This window comes from Melanostigma gelatinosum (genome assembly GCF_949748355.1).
Source record: "Melanostigma gelatinosum genome assembly, chromosome: 16".
In the NCBI taxonomy this organism is placed as follows: Eukaryota; Metazoa; Chordata; class Actinopteri; order Perciformes; family Zoarcidae; genus Melanostigma; species Melanostigma gelatinosum.
This window is the reverse complement of record NC_136649.1, coordinates 11,730,940-11,749,082: the sequence shown is the minus strand read 5'-3', so window position 1 is coordinate 11,749,082 and position 18,143 is coordinate 11,730,940. Positions and strand designations below refer to the sequence as shown.

General features: G+C 40.0%; 1 protein-coding gene and 2 gene segments (V, D, J or C); all 3 read right to left on the bottom strand.

Moving 5' to 3' along the window:
- Positions 1-7,237, bottom strand: LOC306790252 (receptor expression-enhancing protein 5). Its single transcript, XM_079286416.1, has 6 exons — positions 7,185-7,237; positions 6,951-7,085; positions 2,866-2,959; positions 2,348-2,486; positions 1,030-1,198; positions 1-667 (listed from the first exon to the last, which is right to left on the bottom strand). Exons 2-6 carry the CDS (start codon positions 7,063-7,065, stop codon positions 633-635), a joined length of 552 nt encoding a protein of 183 aa, XP_079142542.1. The 5' UTR covers positions 7,066-7,085; positions 7,185-7,237; the 3' UTR covers positions 1-632.
- Positions 7,238-10,857: 3,620 nt separating this feature from the next.
- Positions 10,858-12,907, bottom strand: LOC306790019 (immunoglobulin lambda constant 1-like). The segment is given in 4 exons: positions 12,889-12,907; positions 12,667-12,793; positions 12,100-12,221; positions 10,858-11,310 (listed from the first exon to the last, which is right to left on the bottom strand).
- A 1,046-nt stretch (positions 12,908-13,953) lies between these two features.
- Positions 13,954-15,282, bottom strand: LOC306790398 (Ig lambda-1 chain C region-like). The segment is given in 2 exons: positions 15,193-15,282; positions 13,954-14,333 (listed from the first exon to the last, which is right to left on the bottom strand).
- Positions 15,283-18,143: the final 2,861 nt, after the last annotated feature.

Genomic DNA, 18,143 nt, shown 5'->3' with positions numbered 1-18,143 from the left:
TTCCAGTTTTATTTAATTATGAGACTATAAATTAAGACATATTAAAAAAGGCAGAAGTCGCCCAGATAAAGTTACAGGTTAAGAACCTTCCCAACAGCTCAAACAGACTTCAAATGCTGCTTGGCACATCCACGAGTGAGGCTTTTCAGAGCAAGCACACATCAAAGACACCCGAGAGTTCCAGTTTTGATTTACAATGTTAGAAAACACATTTGAAGACAACCTGCTTTTAAAACTCTAAATGTAATCAGCCTCCCGTTTGCTGGCACAAATGGCTCAATTATATATTGACAGCACCATCAGTGTTGCACACATTTGTACATTTTTGCCACAAATTAATTTCTTTCCTCAAATTATGTCACACTACAACAAAGAAATGAAGATCACATAGAAAGGTCACAGTTCCTCCGATTGTCTTAACAGTACCGATGGCAGTAAACTCATGTTGATGCACAAACAAAGCTTTAATATATTGTCACGAGTGTGAAGCTTCAATTCACTGCATGACGCAGTCGGTTCATCATCTTCATTCGTCATGGAAGTGGGAGAAGACACACCGAAAGCAGAATGACAGACGCACACACAATCTCATTCAATCACTCTTTCAACACACACACACACTTCCAGGTTTCTCACTGGTTCTTGTCATTGAGGGCGAGGTTAACAGCTGATGGAACAAACAGAGAGAAGATACAATTACCGACTTGCGGTTGTATGAGTCTACCAACCCATCACGTGGCAGTTTACATCCACGTCTGTCCAAAATGTCAGCATTTTATCCTGTTAGACATTTGTGTAAAGTTGTACATCATTTGCATATGAATACTAAACATAATGTCTCTGGCCATGGCTGTCGTCGGCACAGAGGCATAAAAACACTTTATTTTGCAGGAAGGTTAAACAGATTATTGTATTTAAGGATATGTTTTTACAGTGTGAATCTAGAAGTGAGGTAGTTTGCATATATATATATATATATATGTATATGTATATATGGCTGTGCTTGCATGTACACTGTTGGTATCTCACCCTCCTTCGTCACAGTCTCGGTTAGGGTCTTAGCCTTGGCGCTCAGATCGCTGACCATACTGTCCATGGCCGCCTCGTGTTTCAAGAAAAATGGCCGGATGACACGCTTGTACAAGAGCTCAGAACCGTTCCACGTCACCGGAGCCATACACCACGTCAGGAAGACGCACTGAGGAGAGAGCAGATCTTAGATATTATGCTACTGTGTGACTTCCTGTCCAAACTCGGATCAATTAATCACACCAAAAACCTGCAGCTATTCGATACTAAATATGATTGTTAGTTGCAGCCCTAAAAAACAACTAGACACTGAAATAGGTGTTAGCATTTTGCTGAAATGTGTGCTGTTGTTATGTTAACCGTCCGTCATTGCGCAATATGAGACAGTTGATTCATCCTAGTTTTCCAGGATTAGGTTTATTCACTGATACCAAACCATGTTAATCAAGGAAGGCAATGATGATCATGCTAATTAGGCCCAAATAATAGAATGATGGGACTTTTTGTTCGCTGAAGCAGGGCGTTGTGTGGTCACTTTGTCTCAAAACACAACTTACAACTATACTATGTCCAAAATGCATCGTAACTGTGTGCAGTACATACTAGTATATAAAAGTATTTATACTATATAGCTTTGACAGTGTATACAAACATATTTTTTAGTCATAAAAATATTTTACCACACAAACAAAATACAATATATGCAAAAGCTTTTTTGTTTTTTCCAATGTTTGTAGAACTGCCTATGTTTTGCAGCTGTGAGCAACAAGCCATTTACATTATGTCACATTTATTTAACTGATGCTTTTATCCAAACCAGTTGTGATTTACAATAAGTGCATTCAAACATGTGGGCACGACCCCATAGCGTGCTAGAATCATGCAAGTACACCAACGACATCAAACATGATGATCTACCTCCAGTGCTGCATCTCCTTTGTACGGTGCATTCAGGGACAATAGTGTCCACCAAAAAAGCTCCCTCAAAAATCTGTATTTTTAGTTGACTTATGTTGTCACGTTTACAGTATGAACACACAATGTATTCAAAACCTGGTACGTTTTGTATAGTGTGGCAACGACACAGAGCAGATGTCTGAATGTCTTTTCCTCGTTTTGACATTACACAAATTGTCCACACGAGTGAACTGTTGGCCAGCTACAACGTGCAGAGGCCCAAAAACATCAAGCCTCATGTGACTCAACACATCGGGACCGTCTGCGGTTTCACAGGAAAAGCAGACTTAGCTGGCAAGACAAGACAGAATAGAAAGAAAGGGAAAGACAACTAAATGAATGCACTTTAAAGCCGGCCTACCTTGCCAATATAGTAAAAGGGGAACCAGAAGAGGAAGATGTCAGAGAAGGCCTCGCCGATGCTGAAGAGTCCATAAACAACCCAGTAGGTCAGCCACTGAGTGTCGTCCTCCTTCACGTTGCTCTCGATGGCCTTAATGCTGAGCGGACAAAACGACAGGTTGGAGGTCAGAAGATTGATGAGGTAATAACATCAAGAGTACTTACAGCAAATATTAAAAGCCTGATACCCTAGGTGCAGTTGGAAGTTATCCTGTAGAGTTTTTGTATAGCATGGTTTTGAAGGAGGGTGGGTCCCTGTATTAAGTTTACAAAAAGGACTTATTACCTGTTGCATATTCTAAATGCATTAAAGGGAAAACTCAAAGATTTTTAATCTCATCTCTATCCGAGGATATAGTGGGGAAAAAACGCCTGCAGTTTACTATCAGCACTGACTGGACATGGTCATAAAAAGATGGCAAATTTTCCCTTTCATTTTCTACCTTTTGGCATTCATAAGCTGAACTTCATACATACGAGTAATACGCTGGATAGGCGAAGCCAATCAGGTTGCAGAGCAGCGAGGCTCCATATCCAAACAGAAGATACAGCCCGACAAAACTCAGAAAACCTGCAGAGAGGGAGAGAGACGAGACAGCGGTGACATGAGACGAGGACGAGGTCATCCAGTTTCGTGACAAACACGTCTAATATCTAGCTAAACACTTTTGTTGCAAACAGTGTGTGTCTGACAGCAGGATATCATGACAGCACAGTACCAGGATCTACCAGGAGCACTAAGCACAAGTCAAACACCGACACTTCATTCAGTGAACATTAAATACACCGCTAAGCTCACAGTCGTGTGAAACAGTGCGGCCTATACATCTCAAGTATGTGAGCGAGTCCACACACGCAAGTGGCTTCAAACAAGTTAAATTCTGTATTATTATTATTACAGTCTTTGTACAAAGAAATCTTAATCGATGCCTTTACCTGCTTAGAGCAGAGCCAACAGCTGACGTCAGAGATTGTCTCACAGAACTGAGTGACATTATAATGTAATCAAGCTCTACTCAATGAAAATGAGTGTGGGGCAATGGTAAACTACGTTAATATGATGTGATCAAATGTAATCCTCCAAAATGTCATCTGATTGACTTCCTAACAGCTCTAAGCAGCTTCTAATACATAATTAAAACTACTTAAGCCAGGCTTCTGTAGAAAGCAACCAGAGTTGGTGATTGTTGGAACAGTGGAGAGACGAACCAAGAAACTTTTGATGCATTTTATTTTGTTTCTATCGAGTTTGAATGAAGTTTGCTGTGATCCTTACGGTAAAATGACTGCTTCTATCAATAGGGTCTGGTGGCTTTGAGGAGAGCACATCAATAGTATGTTTTGTATGTTAATAAATTATAATTTTCCAAATCCCTGTTGATTTTATCTAATTTTTAATAGGCCTACATTTTGGAGAAGTTTGGCTATTGGGGGAAGTAAAACATCGCCCAAAGCTTACCGACAAGCCCTGTACCGGACCGCGTGTTATTCACCTCTCAATAGAATGCAGTGCGACACCACATTTAACAACGCCCTCAATAACAAACATAACTGAATTTACACTTTTCCAACAATGACAACAAAAAATGAATTTTATAAACTTCACAAAAAGGTGGAATTTATGGCAGAGCTGTTGTATTATTTTGCAATAAAATTACCAGATGTAGCTAATTAAGTAACCATTGTTACTGTGTTTACTGGAATTCCACACAAACTCGCCCTAAAACCTGCTCATTTGAAGTAAATTGTATGCTGCCTACTCTTAACAATAGCATGTTGGCTGCATTGCTTAATCCCTCAGAGGCTTAAACAGATGCTGACTTTTAAGCAGATAGATTACAGTCTGAACAGCCCATCTCTTTTTCCATTACCGATTGACTTCTCAAAACCAGTCGTGTTTTCCATCCAACACTCCCAGGTTCATAAAACAATTCAAATTGCAGAACTGAACTTTTTCAGAGTGTTTGTATGTGGGAGGAGAATGACGTCCAACTCTCATAGAGCTGTAGATGAGTAATGCATACATCGTTCAAATGTTTCCAAAACTCAACTGTTGATACAAAATTCATCCTTCAAAAGTGATGAAGTCACACGGTATCCAGAGCACTAAAAGCCTTTGATACTGTTCTAACCGCTGCCTGCTCTTTACATCTCATTTGTGTGTCCCAGCTCATATACAAATGTCCGTGCAATTCCCCGTCGGCCCACCTCTCTCTCTAACAAAAGGTAAAACTGGAAGAACTGGTTAAAATAGAAGACCCCGAGGAGACAACGCCTGACATAAGCAGACACTGCACGGCAATGCTTTGAATAGGGAAATCATAAACTGACTTTTTTTTATTTAGTCAATGATACAAAGCTGATCCATCTGGCTCTGTGCTGAGTGTAAGCAATGAACGGCTCTAAGAAAATGAACACTGCATCCACACAAAGAGGTTACAGCCTGAAATGAAAAACACATATTCTTCTCGTGGAAATAACTGTAAATAAATGGCGCAAAGGCCATTACACAGTTGTGTAATCCTGTAACGTCTGACTCAAACTACTAATTAGCGTTGCAGAAGTTGTAATTCAGCTGAAAATACAGTTCCTCTTCGCAGCAAATCATCACAAAAGCCTTTTGTTAGGAGTACAGTGGGTGAGGGGTTGAAGTTGGCTTTAAAAACATGAAGCTAACAAACGGCCACTCACTCGGTGAGTTTGGCTCCATACACAGCAGAGATGAAACCTCTCTGTACTCCACTCAGCAGAGGAGTCCCTTCAGAGTGTCATAAGAGTCAGCATGAACTTCTCAGCTAAACAGTAGACATTTTAAAAAGGACACCGCTTAGTACAACATAACATTATAGTGAGCAGACGGGAAAGAATTTCTTGGCTGCAATGTAACCCATTATCAGTGCACACGTTTGTAACGAGCCTTCAACGTGGCCGAAGTATCAGATGAACGGATGTTGCCTCACTGAAAACAAGATACTAATAAGACACCTCTACTAACGGAACAAGTAGGGGGATCATTTGGCTGCTCGTTCAGGTCATATACCTTCAGCTAAATGCAGGGTAGGGACGAGTCAAGTGATATTTGCATGCAATCCTCAGCATCAGCGAGTTAGTTTGGTGCGCGTGTGTGTGTGTGTGTGGGGGGGGGGGGGGTACAAAAACACAGAATTATTTGCATGTAGATCTGACTGAGCTTTAACCGACACCAATAAGAGATGGTTTAGAATAAGGCCGTAACTAACGATCATGTTTATTGTCCACTGGTCTGTCAATTGTTTCCTTAATTAATCGTTTGCGCTATTACATTTTGCAGAGTCCAAGCTGACAAACAGTCCAAACCCCACAGATATTCATTTGACAATACTAAAAAAAAAAGAAAAAAAAAAGGAAATCTTGAATAAGTGGTTCCCATTTTGCTTTAAATAAATACTCAAATGATAAACCCATTATCAAAATCGTTGACAGGTAATTGTCTGCAGATTGAATAATCAACAGATGTTCAGCTCAAGTTCAGTTATTGTATTTCCATACATAGTTTGTCCACCCGATACAACTGATAAGTATATTTTTCAGCTGTTCAATGTCTCACTTAGTGCATATCTTACACAGATTTGCTGATATAGTATATACTTTTGAATATCAATATCAGCCACCAAAATCCAAGATCAATTGGGCTATATTATTGGGGCGACCTCTATTAAGTGCTAACGTTATATTTGATGATGTGTGAAAACTCACTGAAAACAGCAAAAAACGTCTTATTTGATCTGAATGCAGCTGAATACAGACAACACATTCATTCACAGCAGTCAACATCATCTGTGACCTAATGCATCATCATGCTATGTTGTTGACGTTCATCTGTGCAACTCACAGAGGAGCTATTTTCAGTAAAGACAATGGGTTTAAATGTAGGACAGCTGGGTTTAACATGTAGACAAAATGTGTTGACTTTATGGATACTGTAACCCGAGGTGTCGGGCCTTTATTGACTTTTTCCTGTGCAAACCGACAACAAGAGCCGTGTCAAAACACAGCTCCTAAAAGCTGACTGACAGCAGCCTGCAGTTGAATAACCAGTCATCCTAGAATCTCCTTCCATCTCTGCATTGAACCGGATATTTAAGGTCGTGGTAAAAATACCCCTGAGACCAGCTGCTGGTGGGATAGTACAAGCAGTATATTGAAGTGTGTGTGTGGAGGATTATAACGAACTCTAATCATTAATATAGCATGATAAAAGTCTAAGCTGGATGAACTTTGGTATTTGAGCACGAGACGATGAACCAGCCAACAGTGCCTCCCACACAGGATATGAAACCACACTGAAGAGACACGTACTCACGCAAACAGACCACAACCGGCTGCCAGTTGCAGTTTATGTGGCAACTTTTGAGCTAAAACTAGCTAACGTGTGCAAAACATGAAGAATGTTAGCTAACGTTAGTCCTTGGAGGAGACGTTGAGCCCATAAGCAAGTTCGGTATTATCTCCAGCATGTTCAAAGGCCACACACGCATGAAAGCGAGTTTAACTGTGTCCTCTTCCCTTTTCCGTTAACGTACCCAAGGCGATATACTCTCTCTTCACTCCCGTTTTTTGTTCCAGCGTTGCCAGTTGGTCTGTCACAAAGTTCTTCTCGTGGAGCAGAGTCACGAAGCGCTCCTTATAGTGACTCATTCTCGGGCTTTTCCTGGAGCCTGTGGTCGACACAAATCACACAGCAATGAAAGCTAAATGTTATACGAGGGATTTACCACAAAAAAAACAAAACAGGGGGTTATTTTACAAACGTTAACCTTGGTTTGATAATATGCCCGAAACCTCTCCGCTGTCTGCTGACTCCGTCAAGTTGCGGTGGCAGTGAGGGAGGGGTTTAACAGTCGCCTGTTGACCAATCACAGAGAACCGGTGAGTAACTGACCAATCACAGAGCTCCGGTGAGTAACGTTCACCACAGCAGGTGAATAAACAACGGTTTGTGCCACTTTCTGTGTGGACTGTAGTCTATGGTGAGGACTGTAGCTTTTTAAACTGCTAAAAAAAACTCACCATGCTATGGAAGCCGATAGAGGACTTTATTAAAATCATCATGTAAATTTGAGAAAGTAAATGTATTTCCACAATAACATACTCCTCAATGAAGAAGCCGTGATTATTGTTATTTATCCTCAAAGTCGTACCCTGCTGTACAGTGAAAAATAAATGTTAATTCAAATGAGAAAATTAAAATGCAATATAAACAATGTTGACTAATTTTCCATTTCGGCAAGCATCATTTATGTCACCATTCAAATTAAAATACATTTGTTGAACCATTTGAGAAGAAAAACATGAAAACAGAATTTTACATTTCTATGTAAAAGCTGCATGCGTTGGGACCAGCACATAGTTGTCTAGCATGTATGGCAGCCTACATGGCATGGCATCATTTTTTTCAACTGGAGGAGCACTTTAGAAAGCACTTCATCACAATTTCTTGCACATTTGGCCACAGGGCACCTTATCATATTTTATCTACCACAAGGGCTTCCAAGAGGACCCTTTTACTACATTTATTTCAAACATGATCACCTTTAAAATTGTATGGGATGGTTTATCTTAAAAACCTCTTATATCCTTCAGATAATCTATAAATATATCCTATTCGTGGGAAGGTAAAACCAGCTCAAAATAAAACACAAAAGAAGTCTTCTGTGGTTTTAAAAAAGCCCTTAAACTGCAAAGATATACAGTTAAAACCCTCTTATGAACACCAATCCATTCTTTAAGCCGTTACTTAACCTCAAAATTACATCGTTTTTGCAATGTAAAAATTAAGATGGAGATAACTGTAATGTTATTTTGTACATGTTACATATAAAAACACTTATTCACACTTTAATACTTACTCAACTATTCCTAATTAGGGTTACAATACTAAGATTTTCCATTTTAAGGTACTGTTATCCCTAAAAATGACCAAATTTAAAGTGAAAGCATGCAGATGATCCAGTTAAAAAGCCTCAACAAGACAGGTTTACTGCAATATGTCATATGCATGTGACGGTCACATGATCAGCTCCTCTATGACCGACTAAAACACTGCACACAATGTAAAGTGAAAACAAAGCAGCCAAAAATGCCCAGAAAGAAACAGAGAGAGAAAGAAGATCAGACTGAAGCTGCAGAAACGTCCTCTCTTCATCAACCTGCAGAGGACACTGACAAAAGTTGAGTCTTTATGAACTCAATTCATCTCTGTCTTTACAACTAACCTGAGAAATGCTTTACAGAAGATTGGGGGTTTAATTCCATCTTGGGCTGTTTATGTTTTCCTTCCATCGACCCTCAGAGGGCTGTTTCATACAGGTTTCTTTTATTGTTAAAAAAAAGTGTCTTGAATGAGCCCAACAAAATGAACCAGGATCAGTCAGTGTCATAAAAAAATCAGAGCTAATCTGAGTCTGAATTCATGTACAAGTTCTCAGAGTGACACATGTTTGGTTTTTCTTTTCGGTCGAAAAGTAAAAGCATTTTTTAAACTTTCCCAACAGGAAGTGACTCATATCTCAGCTGAAATGCATCAGAGCAGAAAAGGAATTGTAATCCTTCCAGCAGCTGCTGATGATAATGATGTTTAGGCTTGATGACATTAAACTTAAACGAAAAGCAGAATAATGTTATTTATTCATCCATAAGCACAACTTTGGGGTAAAACTCTGGATTCGATAACAAGTCCCTTTAAGGGTTTGTTACACTTTGCAAACATTTAAACCACAAATCCTTCATAGGAAAGATAGGCCTGGCTCAAACTAAGAGACCTAAAGTTGTTGAGGGTTTAAATGAAAAAAAAACGTAAATGGAGGAGAGAATCAATGGTACAACGTGTTCTATCATTGGGCAACCTAAATAGACCTGAACCCACCAAGACCAGGAGTGTCACAATTAAAGGTTCTGGATTAACAGTTTGACGTTATGATCAGGAAACGAGCAAAGGCTAAAATCAATCTTTAATCTCATTTTGGAGTTGTTGTGAACCTGAAAGCCAGCAGAGGGCAGACTGAGTCTAATGAGCGTAAAGGCCTTTGGGACAGTTTACAAAGACAGAACCAGCAGAGAGAAGAGGAACAGAGAGGCAGAAGTTTCTTCATGTTCTCAATCAGTCCACAGAAAGATGTCGCCTCCACTTACTCCACCTCATCTCTCCCTTTCAGTTTCACAAGGACAGCTGTGTGTTTGCCTTCTTAAATGTATTTTGCATGATTTGAATGCATCACTGCTCCTCACAGCTTTAAGTTCTCATGTCACAGAAAGTCTGAACTGTTTTCATGCACTCACACTGAAAACTGCATCAGGATGAAGTTGTCAATGATTGTCATGTTGGCTTTTCTGTGTCAGGGTGAGAGACTTTGGAAACGTATCTGACATTATGGGAATATTTTATGTGTGGTTCAGTTTCTGTCCTTTTCATGTTTGGATCCGGTTTTCTTTCTGTCTTTATTTTCTTCTTAATATTATAATTTGAACTAATGCTCCATGTTGTTGAGCTGTCCAACATTTCTTCTGAAGGTCACGTTTCATTTTTCCCTTCAGAGACTTCTGCAAACAATTTTCTGACTCAGACTGACAAATCCAAGTCTGTCAGTCTTGGAGGGACTGTGACCATCAGCGCCACAGGGAGTTCAGACATCAGTGCTGATCTCAGTTGGTACCTCCAGAAACCTGGAGAGGCTCCCAAACTTCTCATTTACTCTTCATCAGCTCTCTTCTCTGGAACTCCGTCTCGATTCAGTGGCAGTAGATCTGGTTCTGACTACACTTTCACCATCAGAGGTGTTCAGGCTGAAGATGCTGGAGATTACTACTGTCTGGGCTACCATGGTGGTGGAGTGTTCACACAGTGATTTAGAGCCGTACAAAAACCTCCTTCAGTTTGATAGAAGTGAAAACGGCCGGCTGCAGGTGCAGAGAGTTGGTGGAGAGACTGTGATGAAGAGAACTGGTCCAGTGAACACGAGAGTCATCAAGCAGAACCACCATGAATCTAAATAAAACTGAAACAAACTCACAGACGCTCTTCTATACACACTGAAACTAAACTTATATTCTTGTCAGTTCATTCAGTCTCTTTATGAATAAACTGGGGAGGTTAGATTATTGTTGGACCAGAGCCTCTGATATTAAAAAACAATCCTTAACTGTAGCTCTAATGATGGCTGCTTATAACACGATAACGACAGTCCAAGAAACAAAAGATCTATTTCATAACTCTTATCAGGTATATCAGGTTACTGAAATGATCATTACTATATGTCTTTAAGTGAGAATATATCATAAAAGAAATACAAAGACACTGAATCATTATAATCCACAGTTTTATTTGTAGTTTAATGTCTATGTCGTATTTTTGATTAATCACCAGTTCATCTTGGAGTGAAAACTAATCATGAATTCAGTTTAATTTGAAACATAAAGAAGAATATGCAGAAGATCAGTATCAGAAAGCAACACACACACTAAAACACTGAGTAGAGCTGTGAAACAGAGGAGATCTGTAGCTTCATCCAGATCTCTATCAAAGAAGCAGCTTCATTTCCACACAGGAAGTGTTGCTGAAGCTCTACTCTGAGCAGCGGTCAGGGTCTAGGGTTTGAGTGACAGGGCTCTGTCCATTCAGACTGGCCTCACAGCTCACTGAGCCCGCCTTCCTCCACTGGTCTGCAGTGAGGCTCAGGGTGCTGCTCCAGCTGTAGTGGCCGTCCATCCCCAGGGCCTCCAGGCTGCGTGACACCCCTGAGGAGCTGCTGCTGCCCCCCACCTTCCAGCCCAGACTCCAGGCTGAGGGGAAGCCCCCGCTGGCCAGACACACCAGGGTGGCTGTGCCCTGCTGCAGCTCCTCTCTGGAGGGGGGGAGGACGGTCAGGGTGGGCTGCACGACGCCCACTGGAGGAGAGAGAGGGGAGAAAAGATAAAAGATGAGAATGAATGCTTGTAATAAAGATAAAATAACATCCTGTTCATTTCTTATATTTGATCAAATGAAACAGAATAAGTTGTGTTCCTGTTGCACTCATAAATCACTGCGTATCAGACCATCGGCCACATGATTCAAGTGTAAATGTCACTAAAAAGGTTAATCGATAACGATTGCTGAAACATCTTCATGTGTGTTTTATAATGTTTGACAGAGAATAACTGACAGTTTAAAAACTCATGTGAATACAGTTAAAACCATCTCATCTGTTTCTTTCACTTCCTTTTCACTACATGTAAAATGAATGAACCGTGAACACAAAGATAAGCTGCATTTACTGATTAAATCATGTGTTGAACAGGAATCCACAGCACATTTTAAATCATCAAATTATTTGACATTTTCAAACGAATTGATTAAAATAAATTCGAATATATGTTTTATATTATGTACATGTTTTGAGAGTGAAAAGTCTAACTTCACCAAATTCATAATGATTTTTAAGCACACAGAGGAAAATGTATAGAAAAAATAAAAAATATACGAGTTATTTAACCTCTCTTTAAATTGAATAACACGCAAGAATGAATCTCTTTTAGATTTCCGTAAAGTTTCTTCTCAGTTTGTGAGGTCAGCTTGATAAAATAACAAAAATAATTAATAACCTACAAACATGATCTTGATCTGAGTCTAATACAATATTTGTTTCAAGTTATATTTTATATATATTGTTATAAATAGAAATCTCTGGTACTTACAGTCAATGATGAGTTTGGTTCCTCCACCAAAAGTGTACCACAGTGATACAAACTCATGAAGTGGCCGTACAAAAACCTCCTGCTCTGTGAACAAACATCTATCCACTGAAACACTCTCTGCTCTTCATAACAATACAGAACAATACATATTTTATTGAATCTAAAAAGTGTTTCTAATGATGTGGATTAAAATGATCATATAAATTAAATCAATTATTACATTTTTCTTGACTTTTCTAAACCTGACAGAGAAACAATTACAGTCTCCGTGTAACAAAGTCATATATTCACAGTTTTATATCAGTTTATGGTGAAATGAACTTGATTCTTTTTAATATTGCTCATCAACAAACTCATATGAATCATAATTTAAATGTGTTACTCATCCAGAGTAAACCCTGTCAGTAAATGAAATGCAGACAAACACACACATGATACCAACCACAGTGAAATCAAACGTATCCTTAAATCCTCATCTGCTCTTCTAATATAAACATTTTCTTTTATTCCATTAAGATCATGGATTGTGTTAAACTGAGCAGTAGTCCTCCTGGTTTTGTGTCCCACGTTGCCTTCAGTCTGTTGAGAGCAGAGAAATCATTTCCATAGAGAGGAGGCTTTGCATCGTCAGCTGATCCTCCAGTGAACTCAGAAGCTTTATAGTCCTGTGAGTTCAACTCTGCAGGACTCAGATCTGTCAGTCAGCACAGCAGGAACCACAACCACCATGACTCTGATCACCATCCTCATCTGGACGCTGGCCTGCTGCTGTTTCACAGGTTCATTCACTCAGCAACTCTTCAAACATGACGTGCTGCCTTTTCTCTCATTTATTTCTGCTGATTAATGAATGATTTGTTCTTGTCTGCAGGATGCAGCGGTCAGGTGACTGTGACTCAGCCTCCAGTAGTGACATCTGGTCCAGGATCCACTGTCACTCTCACCTGTAAGACCAACCCAGCTGTTTATTCAGACTCTTCTTACGGTCAATATATGTTCTGGTACCAACAGAAATCTGGACAGCCTCCAAAGCTCATCATAACATATGCCAGCACACGTGAATCAGGAACACCAGCTCGGTTTAGTGGCAGTGGAAGCAGCTCTGACTTCACTTTGACCATCAGTGGAGTTCAGACTGAAGATGCAGCAGTTTATTACTGTCAGAGCTTTCATGTTATAAACAGTGGCCATGTGTTCACACAGTGATTTGTAGTCGTACAAAAACCTCCCTCAGTCAGACTGCAGAGACTCTGAGCTGTAACAGCAGGAACCGACTGCAGCTGCTGAAGAGGAAGAGACTCTGACACAGACCACTGAGCACAGAGCTGACAGTAACCTCACCAAGCACTCACTACATATTCACACTAATAATTCAAGACAAACATTATTTTAAATGTAATGACATCACTTCATGTTCTGCTTATATTCACTGTTCCTCGATCATATTCACAAAATCCTTTTTATTTCATCATGACACAAATATGAATTATTTCCTTTCTTGTGTTAATATCTTCTTTTGAGTTCATTTAAAATAATCAAATAATGACATTAATATTTACATGATGAATCCAAAGTGTTTCATTTCAAACAGAGAGGAGTATTATTTTAAAGTCAATAAACTATTTAATTTATTTCTCCTCTTCATAAGATAAAATACCAAACAGTTCATCATGTTATTGATCAGTGAAAGCTTTTATTAGCAACAACCTCAATCATGAACATGACAGTTATGAAACACACTCACATCCCGCTGCTGAACATTACTCTCTCAGTTGTTGTTGTCCAACACTTTACAGCATGTTGTTCTCTGCAACACAAAGCTTTAAATTACAAACTGATATCGATCAGAGCAGCAGGTGTGCTCCTCCTGCTCCCCCCACACAGAGCTCCCGTCCTGGGCTTCAGCCTGCTCCTCTAGCCCTCACACTGGCTCCTGCGGAGGGACTGGGTCTGGCTGTGGTCATGATGGAGGACCCCGCAGGAGTACAGCTCTCCTTCCATCCAGCGCTCCCGGCTCAGGCTCAGGGTGCTGCTGCTGCTGTAGCGTCCGCTCTTCTCCTCCTCCGAGCTGCTCAGGACCCCCTCTGTCACCGCCGTGCCGTCCACCTGCCAGCTCACCACGGCTCCCTGAGGAGAGTAGCCAGACAGCAGGCAGGTCAGCGTGGCCGAGCCCCCGGAGAGCCGCTCAGAGGAGGGGGGAAGCAGAGAGACAGAGGGCCTGACCATGGGGCCAGCTGGAGAGGAGAGCAGAGACACACAAGGAACAGATTAACGCCCAATGTGGGACAGACAGCTGGACATGAGACAGTTATGATACATGACAGAGGTTAACACCACTGTGGGTTCGCTGTGTGCTGTGATCAGACAGAGGAGAGGAGACGTGGGAAGAAATGAGGGTTCAACAAACTAAACTAAATGGTGAAACATAATTATATCTGCTCCTGTGGCACTGATCATCAATCACTAAAACCTGTAGAAAAATATACAACATGACTTAGATGTTAATGTAATGGACAAGTTAAATGAATGAGCTTTACATTAAATGTTCATATCTTTAATATTATGTTTGATAGAAATATTTCATCCCGTAGATGATGTTCTTGTTGAAAACAATGTAGCATCTGTAAACAGTTAAAGACTTTGTCGTCTGTTTCACTTCCTTTCACCGCTTTAAACCAACGAACTGTGAACGCAAACTGCAGCGACGCTGAATGTACAAATAAACTCACTCATTTGATTTAAAGGAACATGAGATTATATATCTAACGGCTGTTTAAATGTTACAAATTAAAATAACATAGATAACATGGTCTTTTATGAATGTCAAAAGACAGACAATATGTTTTACGAAACTTTGTGAAACACATTTAATTGGATAAAATATACATATTTTTCTGATCATATGTCACAAAAAACATCATGTATGAAACCAAAAGAATATTTATCTCTAAAATATGACATTAGCCAAGCTTAATAGATGGCAAAAAATATCCAAAACATATAAATTATCCAACATAACTGTGTTTTATTACATCCTGAAGAAAAAGTCAGTATAACATTTTGTGTTGTAGAAATTATGAATCTGGTACTTACAGTCAATGATGAGTTTGGTTCCTCCACCAAAAGTCCACCACAGTGATACAAACTCATGAAGTGGCCGTACAAAAACCTCCTGCTCTGTGAACAAACATCTATCCACTGAAACACTCTCTGCTCTTCTTAACAATACAGAACAATACAGAACAATACATATTTTATTGAATCTAAAAAGTGTTTCTGATGATATGGATTAAAATGATTATATAAATGAAATCAATTATTACATTTTTCTTGACTTTTCTAAACCTGACAGAGAAACAATTACAGTCTCCGTGTAACAAAGTCATATATTCACAGTTTTATATCAGTTTATGGTGAAATGAACTTGATTCTTTTTAATATTGCTCATCAACAAACTCATATGAATCATAATTTAAATGTGTTACTCATCCAGAGTAAACCCTGTCAGTAAATGAAATGCAGACAAACACACACATGATACCAACCACAGTGAAATCAAACGTATCCTTAAATCCTCATCTGCTCTTCTAATATAAACATTTTCTTTTATTCCATTAAGATCATGGATTGTGTTAAACTGAGCAGTATTCCTCCTGGTTTTGTGTCCCACGTTGCCTTCAGTCTGTTGAGAGCAGAGAAATCATTTCCATAGAGAGGAGGCTTTGCATCGTCAGCTGATCCTCCAGTGAACTCAGAAGCTTTATAGTCCTGTGAGTTCAACTCTGCAGGACTCAGATCTGTCAGTCAGCACAGCAGGAACCACAACCACCATGACTCTGATCACCATCCTCATCTGGACGCTGGCCTGCTGCTGTTTCACAGGTTCATTCACTCAGCAACTCTTCAAACATGACGATCTGCCTTTTCTCTCATTTATTTCTGCTGATTAATGAATGATTTGTTCTTGTCTGCAGGATGCAGCGGTCAGGTGACTGTGACTCAGCCTCCAGTAGTGACATCTGGTCCAGGATCCACTGCCACTCTCACCTGTAAGACCAACCGAGCTGTTTATTCAGACTCTTCTTACGGTCAATATATGTTCTGGTACCAACAGAAATCTGGACAGCCACCAAAGCTTCTCATTAGATTTGCCAGCACACGTGAATCAGGAACACCAGCTCGGTTTAGTGGCAGTGGAAGCAGCTCTGACTTCACTTTGACCATCAGTGGAGTTCAGAATGAAGATGCAGCAGTTTATTACTGTCAGAGTTACCACAATGTCCCTGTGTTTACACAGTGATTTGTAGTCGTACAAAAACCTCCCTCAGTCAGACTGCAGAGACTCTGAGCTGTAACAGCAGGAACCGACTGCAGCTGCTGAAGAGGAAGAGACTCTGACACAGACCACTGAGCACAGAGCTGACAGTAACCTCACCAAGCACAAACCTTATTGTGATCTCTGCTTCTCACCTCAAAGTATTATTTTCACACTTGTCAGATTGCAGCAGGGACGTCTTGTTCCTCAGCTTTGGTTGCTGCATTACCAGCCTGACCTTGGTTCAGTCAGACAGCAACCTCGAAGACAATCACACCTTTTGTTTCTCATTTATGGGCCAAAAACCATTTTGCTTTTGACTCTGAAGCCTTTGTGTTTCGACAAACTACTGACTGTTCTTGTGTCTCTGTCCCAAACCACAGCGTGACCTGTGATATTATTTGGTACATTCTAAGAACTTTTCAGCTTTTAGTGATTGTTATCCCTTCAAATGTGCCGATTGACAGTGGAAGCATGCAGATGATGAAGCATACACACATCCTGAGTCACTTACATCAGATTACCTGAGGCGGAGTTCAATCCCACGTTTCATGTCCCTACATCTCCAGTCAGTGTCCTTAACCACTGAACCATTTCCAGCACCGATCAACCCAAAGAACCAGACCGAGGAAGAATATCGGACTGAATCTGTAGAAACTTTATCTCCATCATCTTGCAGAGAAACAAAGTTGACAGACTTCACACTGAAACGGATTCACGCTGACATTATATATGATTCTAATTATTCTGTGTGCACTCAGTACATCTTATATATTTCTGATAGCTCAGCTGATTGAGAAGGAATTTTACAGTCTGAAGGTTGTTGGTTTGAATCCCTCCTGGACTGAATTGTCTTTTCCTTCTGTCAACCCTCAGAGGCCTGTTTCATAAAGGTTTCTCTTATTGTGAAAAGCCTGTCTTGAATGAGCCAAACTAACTGAACGAGGATCAGTCTGTTTCATGAAGACAATTCATCAATTTTCTCAGAGGAGAAAATCAGTCCGAACTGGACAAAAGCTCTCAGAGTGACACATGTTTGGTTCTTTTTTTTGGAGGAAGAATGAAACTACTGTAATGTATCAGAGCAGCAGAGGAGCTTTAACCTTCAGCAGCTGCTGATGGAGATCACACTAATGTTTAGGGAACACTTGATGGAACTAAATTATTCAGAGATCGTTTTGACAAAAAGCAGAATCATATTATTCATTCATCCATAAACACAACTTTGGGATGAAGCCCTGACTTTGATTGAAAAGGAAAGTCTCTTTACGGGATTGTTACCCCTTAAAAACCTTAAACCATGAAGATAATCCATTAAAAACCCTCCATAGGAAAGATATTTTGGCTCAAATTAAAATATAAACCTTAAATTGGCACATTTTCTCATTTTCATTTTTCATTTTCTCCACTGGAAGGGAACCCTACAGGGAACTTTATAATATTTGATCTATAGGAGTATCCAGAGGACTCTATTGCTCCGTTTATTTTCAAACATGATCAGACCTTCTGAGTCCGTCAGTGTCATTTAACAGATTGGCATACATGATATTGAGAAGAGCTAAGGACCAAATACAAAATCAATGTCGTGTCAATCTGGAGTTGTTGTGAACCTGAAAGCCAGCAGAGGGCAGACTGAGTCTAATGAGCGCAAAGGCCTTTGGGACAGTTTACAAAGACAGAACCAGCAGAGAGAAGAGGAACAGAGAGGCAGAAGTTTCTTCATGTTCTT